Source organism: Centruroides vittatus, unplaced genomic scaffold (assembly GCF_030686945.1).
Source record: "Centruroides vittatus isolate TY-2023 unplaced genomic scaffold, ASM3068694v2 contig_359, whole genome shotgun sequence".
Taxonomy (NCBI): Eukaryota; Metazoa; Arthropoda; class Arachnida; order Scorpiones; family Buthidae; genus Centruroides; species Centruroides vittatus.
Genome location: NW_027122182.1, coordinates 1,066,670 through 1,073,670, shown reverse-complemented (window position 1 = coordinate 1,073,670; position 7,001 = coordinate 1,066,670). Strand labels below are relative to the sequence as shown.

The 7,001-nt window shown below is 33.9% G+C and overlaps 1 protein-coding gene across 1 annotated transcript; it reads left to right on the top strand.

The window, feature by feature from the left end:
• LOC136974978 (uncharacterized) lies at positions 1–7,001 on the top strand. The gene is made up of 8 exons (XM_067269974.1): positions 1–57; positions 158–249; positions 2,534–2,660; positions 3,471–3,604; positions 3,671–3,767; positions 3,837–4,027; positions 4,147–4,261; positions 6,680–7,001. Exons 2-8 carry the CDS (start codon positions 213–215, stop codon positions 6,900–6,902), a joined length of 924 nt encoding a protein of 307 aa, XP_067126075.1. The 5' UTR covers positions 1–57; positions 158–212; the 3' UTR covers positions 6,903–7,001.

Sequence of the window (7,001 nt, the reverse complement as noted above, 5' to 3'; positions counted from 1 at the left end):
CATCGGTAGCTACTTAAGGAGGACCAAGGGCAACACCCATATTTCTCTTCCTTCAAGGTTTATATTATTATAAGTACAATAATAATAAGAACAATACAACGCATGCGTGTTATTAGTGTCATATTACAAGATAATTTCCTGCCATTTTTTTATTTAGTACATACCAAGCGGTATATAGAAGGCTTACAATTGAGGTAGAATATATTTAAAAAATGGATTTTCAAACTATCATTTTTATATTCTTAATAGGTAAGTTTATATTGTATTATTAAGTTAAGGTATGGGTATGTTTTTTTTACTATAATTTCCTGTTTACTTTCTTCTTCTATGCGATTTAATATACAATTTTGTATGATTTTAACCTTTTATAATAGGGATTTTTATAATGTTTTTAAGATCTACGTAATTTAATAAGTGAGAAAATTGAAAAATTATGGTAAATACTCGATTTTTCAAGTATAATTTTAATAATTTGAATAAAATAAAGGCATATAATACGAAGAAAAACACGCGTATTTCCTATTTTCTAACTCGAAAAACAAGAAGTTGCATCTAATGTTAGGCTAAATCAATAAATTCACCAATTAATTTATATTAATATCTGTAATGATGATACAGTACTTTAATAATTAGCAAATTATTGCTTAAAATTTACGTATTATACAGCAGACAATCGATAAGTTAATTTCATTCAGATCTTAATAATAGATCATTATACGTAAGATATGATAGATGAATTTAAGACGTAACCCCACTTTAAAACGATATTTCGAAAGAAAAATCGATGATAATTTGGTTTAAATGAATTTATTTAAGATTAAAAACGTTAATATTATATTTAAAATCAATTATAATTAAGTAAGTTTATGTAATTAAGTGATCTTTTCAATTTAAATTTAAGAAGTGCTTCGAATTTACACCTTAATTCAACTTTATAACCTGAAATATGTGAGAAAAATGTGTCTTAAATACGAGAAAATAAGGTCATGTTTAAGGAAATTAAGGAAAGTAAGAAAATAACTGCATGATAAAAGCTTACTTTACGAATGACTGATATCGCGTACAAGCATATATTTCATAAGATACAATACTTTTTCATACATATTTTTTATTTATTTATTAGAAAATTTCTTAAATAACCCGTTTTTATTAATATTTACGTCATTAATACCAATAGAAACGTTATATTAATAATTAAAAACACTGTATAATAGAAGAAACACACAAATAAATTAAAAGAAACGTCTTCATAATCTGTTCGCACCCCTCAGGAACATGTTTGCATTCGTACACCTCGCAAACAACCTTCGGAAACGTTATTGTGTTCATACACCTCAGGAACACAACCTTCAGAAACATGTTTACGTTAGTAGAAACACAACTTTCAGAAACATGTTTACGTCAGTAGAAACACAACCCTCAGAAACATGTTTACATTATTAGAAACATGTTTACGCTAGTATAAACACAACCCTCAGAAACATGTTTACGTTAGTATAAACACTACCTTTGGAAACATGTTTACATTCTTACACTTCAGGAATGTGTGTAAAACTACAGATTGCGTAAGAAATTTAAAGATTTTTAGTGTTTATAAACAGTTTTTTAGTGTTTCTATAACAATAATAATGTTTTAAACTTGTAAAATTTCCTACTTTATCCTTCCTTACATCTATCATTTAAAAAAAAAAGAACAGGAGATAAACAATGGCCGTTTCGCAATGTACTTTCTTTTTTTTCGATGGTGTAACGCAATAGTAGAACAGAATATTAATTAAAATTTAAATTATATCTTTTAAGTTTAAATTTTAAAAAATTTATATTTATTTATTTATTATTTTTTAAATAATAATAATAATAATATTCTTATAGAAACGAAAATATTAATAAATTAATTAAGTGAAATTACCCAGAGGTCAATTCTTACAATAATAGCCTAATAATTATTTAATACTTAATTTAATTTCTTTTCCTTTTTTTAAATTCTAATATACAGGAAGTACGATTATACTGATGATAATCGCATCTACAAATTTCTATAATTATAATAATTAAAGGTATAAATATTATTTTTAAATCGATAAATTAGGTTAAGTATTTTATTAAAAGATTTAAATAAAATAATTATTAAAATCAATGGTGTAACCTCATTTACATATACAGTCAAGCTTCGATTTAGCGTCAGCACTTTACTGAAACTGACGCTAAACCGAAGTACAGTAAGGGTCTTTGAATGTTACATACGAATGTCTCAAGTCGCATCAAAGTCTCGATACGTATCGTATAACGTACCTCGATTTAGTGCCAATTTCGGAGACCGGCGCTAAATCGAAGTCGGTATATAAATTGCAAGTATACAACCGTACTGAAGAGTTCTGTAATGTTTACGAGGAAGACCGCGTTGGCATTTTACGAAGGTGGCGATATATACAGGCCTTGTAACATTTACTGTATAAACCAATCAATTAACGATTCGTGGTAATACTTTGAAGGCTTGTACTACAGTATAATACAATTAATCATTGTCCAACAGTGTTTGGAATTTGTAATGGCGAAGAATGTAGCAGCGACAGGTTAAAACGGTGTCGTTCCGTAGCGTATGAAGAACTACAACGTAGAAGCAGTGGGTTATCTCATCAAGAATTACAATATCATTGCAAGTAAGTGTTACAATTTATATACATATACACTAGTAACAATTCTTCTAGAGAGCTTAGAGTAACCAAGTGGCACATTATAACTTCATGAGGCCCGGGAAAATTTTAATTAGGGGACCACGTGTAGTATTGACTTCAGACGTTCTTCGGAGGAGGAATTCTTTGGGCAGAACCGTTTCGAGATACTTGGACCGATACTTGGAGATTAAGTTCTGCGCCACACCAGCAATCTAGGGTCTTCAGATATGGACCAAGATTAAATTTAAATGAGTTTATAAAAGATTGGTTTTGGTGGTGCTCCAGCAGTGGCGTAGCGAGGGGGGTGCAAGGAGGGGGTGCAAAGGGGTGTATCATGCACCGGGCGCCACTGGCAGAGGGGCACCCAAATGGTCTCCAAGACAAACTTTATGAAATATAGTTTGTCTTGGAAATATAGTTTCTGGAGGAGGAGGGGCGCCAATAAAGTGTCGTGTGCCGGGCGCCGGTTATGTTCGCTACGCCACTGTGCTCCAGGAAATTTCCCTTTTTGTCCGTAGGATAACGCACCACTGAGGTTGCCAGTTGTCCCTGTTTTCCAGGATTGTCACGGATATTTCTCGATTGATAGACTTTATTCTATAAACTGTTCTTACAATAAAGTATCTTTTTCTCTCTCCACATTTTAAATCTAATATTTCTGTCACTGACAGAGTAAAAATACACATCTATGGCGTGTGCCAGTATCTTTCGGAAGAACTCATTTTGTCCTAGATTTTATCCTCAAATATCTGGCAACAAGCGCATTTTATCTTCGATATAAATTTATATTTACAGATCAATTCGACAAAACTTAGATTGCATTGTTTTCCAAGTAACCATGTGCAACAGTTACGAAGACAGGGATGGAAATAGCGATGTCATCTGGAGAGCTTGGAAGTACCTTCAGAGCGTTTGCGATACTTTTGGAGGTAAGAGCTTTCGGTAAGCGTACGTAATATAATTTTTGTTTATTTTTCTTCGTTGTCTTCTCTCAGGATGGTGGCAATCTCGTTGTTTCCAGAGAGACGACGTTAAACAGTGTGAAAGATTATTTACTATCGAAGGAAACAGCTTAAGTCGAGCTTCTTGCACGTAAGAATTATTCAAATTTGTGGCTCATACTGGAAAAAAATCTTTACATTATTTATTAAATTTTTAAAGGAATTATCTGAGATTTCGGGATTGTGTGATTGATGTGGTCAAGAGAAGATGCGATCCCGAAGAAAGCCAAGTCTTGAGTTCGTATCTGTTAGATAAAGCTCAGGAAATGGTGTGGAGATGCCCCGGAACCAGTCAAATATCTCTTTCTTTTGATTCTGCTGCACGTATTTCCGAATCTTCTTCTTTAACGGGTAGTGTAATTTAAATATACTCTACATTGCTTACTTTAAAGTGATACATCTTCTTTGAAATTACAAGTTATAAGCTCGTTTTTAACGTTTGTATCATCAAAATAAATCTAAAATTTCAGGGTGTAATGCCAGGGCGACTACGGAAGTTAAAGGATGTTTAGATCGTTATCAGTACCAAAGGGAGGAGTCTCAAGGATGGAGGGATAGCGAAGAACGATTGAGAAGATCTTGCTGGTAAGTGAAATGTGATGTAAAAAATTACATAAGGATATGAAAGCATTTATTTTAACTATAAAATTTATCGTATGGTTACTATCTGTTCGGTCGGTCGATGAAATAAGGCAACACGACACTTGTGGTGCCTCTTCAGAAGACTTTCTATGGGAATTTGGCCCCCTAGAAATATTTTATGGGTGGTTTGTCCTGATACGTCGGTCTCCCGTCGCGCCCCATTGTGAGCCTACCTAAATTCATAACAGAAATAATTGACACTATTCCAACTGTTTGTACAACTAATAGAATAAAAAATAAACAAATAAATAAATAGAAAATAGCTATGAAATCAAGTAAATTAATTCCTAGAAAAATAAACCGTCAAGTAATTATAAGGATTTTGATTATAATAGAAATGTACGTGTTGTGTAATGACACAAAGATTTTAATTATATAAAATCTAATGTTTCTCAACCTGTAGTATGCATACCCTCTAACACTTCCAGAGGTGTGCTAAAAAATCATTAAGGCTCTATGAATAGATATCAAGGCGGTAAATACAAGCATAAGTGCTCTGTGGATCCGGGTTTGCATCAGGAGAGGCTCAGAAATTTTCATGAATTTGTGTAGTTATATCAACCGCCATCTCTCGCTCCTATTGTGAGCATGGTCAAACCCTGAAAGTATAAAAAGACACTGCCCATAGGAGGTTTTTTATTGTTGAGGACAGTTCCGAGAGAGCCCATGGACCTCTTTCCACTCCGAGAACACTAAGCAGAGTGTTGCACTGTAGCACAGTGTTTTGTGTCATATGTATGTAATGTGCATTTGTGTTGTATGCTTAACATTCTGTTTGCTCTATCAATTTTTGATGTGTCATTATGTGTGGTAAGTGCTTGGTGTATTGTGTGTTATCTATGAATGGTCAAGTGCGTGTTGAATAATTGGAGTGTCATTTAGTATGTTATTCTTTAGTGTTATCTTAATCATATTAAGGTGAAAGACAACCTATTCTAACCGGAATGATAACTGCCCATAGGTTAAAAGAGTTAAATAAATATGTATATCAATGTGGATCTAAGAGTAAATCTCCCGAGGCCGATCGTCCCGTCGCCATTCCTTGGATTCATCATTGATATATTTTAAGGTAGAAAATATCTAGCGAATTTTTGCTGAAATTTTGAATTCCCAGAAAAACTCTTGGGATCGGGCCACCGAATTCGTTACGCTATTGGCTCAACCTGTACGCTATTGGCTCAACCTGGCTATATAAGGCCGGATGGCCGAGCGGTCAAGGTTAGCAACCTGCCGCCCTGGGGGACCCGGGATCGAATCCGGACGGGTCGAAAAATCCCCAGGAATTTTTCGGGGGGTGGTCCGTCAGGATATGTCGGTCCCCGTCCCTCACCACCCGGCCGCCCCATTGTGGGCCTGGCCGAACCCATAATGGGCTTGCTATAAGAGGCCCTCTTAGTGCCCACTGGGCGGAAAAGAGTTACAAAAAAAAAAAAAAAAAAACTCAACCTGGCTATATAGAGTAAAAAAAGAATACTTGGTAATTTATAAGAAAATTAGCTGGAAATCAGGTTTTATAAGAAAAAATTACTATAAAAACACCAGGACAAAATTATGCTCTATCAATATATAGTTTAATATGCAAAAAATTAGGGATTTAAAATAAAAATAATTCATTCGCTCCATCAGTATATAAAAATCTCTAAACACTAATAGTTAGTGGCGAATTTGTGCTTCACCAACGCCCTGGCCACGTGGAGTTTTCCGTGTATTCTTCACGTGTTTGACACCTAAATAGAGGCCAATTTCACATAGAAAGTCCTCACGAGAGGCACCCCCCATTGGCAGATACGTTGCGTTGCCTTATTCCGTCAAAATCCAATCCAATTCCCTCGCCACCCATTCGCCCCATTGCGGGTCAGGCAGAAACCACGAAGAGTATGATTTAAAAGGTCTTTTTTACTGTCTCCTTCCACCCTTTTTTCCGACATAGACTCTTCCAACTCAAGCTGACTGATGTCTACTCTTTCGTTGCGCGGACTATAATTGTAAACAAACGAGTGGATAGGCCACATTTCAGTATTAAATTTTAATTACATTCAATTAATATGCGGTATTATCAATGCAATATTATAGCATTGTTCGTACGCGTTTCGGTTCGCAGGCACAGAGAGAAGAGGATGCTGAAGAAATACAAACAATTGTTTACGTTTAATATAAAGGAGAAAAAATACTGTGATTGTCGACGATTGCTAAAAAAGAGTTAAAGCGAGCCCTTGTTAACAGAATTGTGTAATATGGATAATAAAAAATGGCCGAACGAAAATACATTAAATGTATTGTTAATTAAATATGTGGCTCCATCTGTTGATGCGCTACGTAATCATATAAAACCTTTTTTATTTTATTTTATTTTATTTTCAGTGCTTCTTGGAATTATAAAAGATGTGTTAGAGAAGTTGTTAAAAATTACTGCTTCGAAGCCAGAGAAAGTGAAGTTTCAAGTATAACGGATAGAGTCAGTTCAGATCAAGAGTATCTTTGCAGGGATCACTGGATATATACCTGCAATTCAGGTACTATAAAGCAAATCAATTGGATCATACCAGTCATTCTCTTGTTAATAACTTCTATCAACAGTTTATGAGATTTAAAAAAAAATTCCAATTACTTTATTTTAAATACTTAAAAAAAGGTTTATTTTGTACTTTTTATAAAATATACAATTAAAAAATAATAACAATAA

What these genes read in the sequence shown, in the direction of transcription:
- LOC136974978 (XM_067269974.1), top strand. Translation starts at nt 213, where the DNA reads ATGGATTTTCAAACTATCATTTTTATATTCTTAATAG. An exon ending in TTAAGTCGAGCTTCTTGCAC is followed by an intron (nt 3,768 to 3,836) that starts GTAAGAATTATT and finishes AAATTTTTAAAG; the next exon opens with GAATTATCTGAGATTTCGGG. An exon ending in CGATTGAGAAGATCTTGCTG is followed by an intron (nt 4,262 to 6,679) that starts GTAAGTGAAATG and finishes TTTTATTTTCAG; the next exon opens with TGCTTCTTGGAATTATAAAA.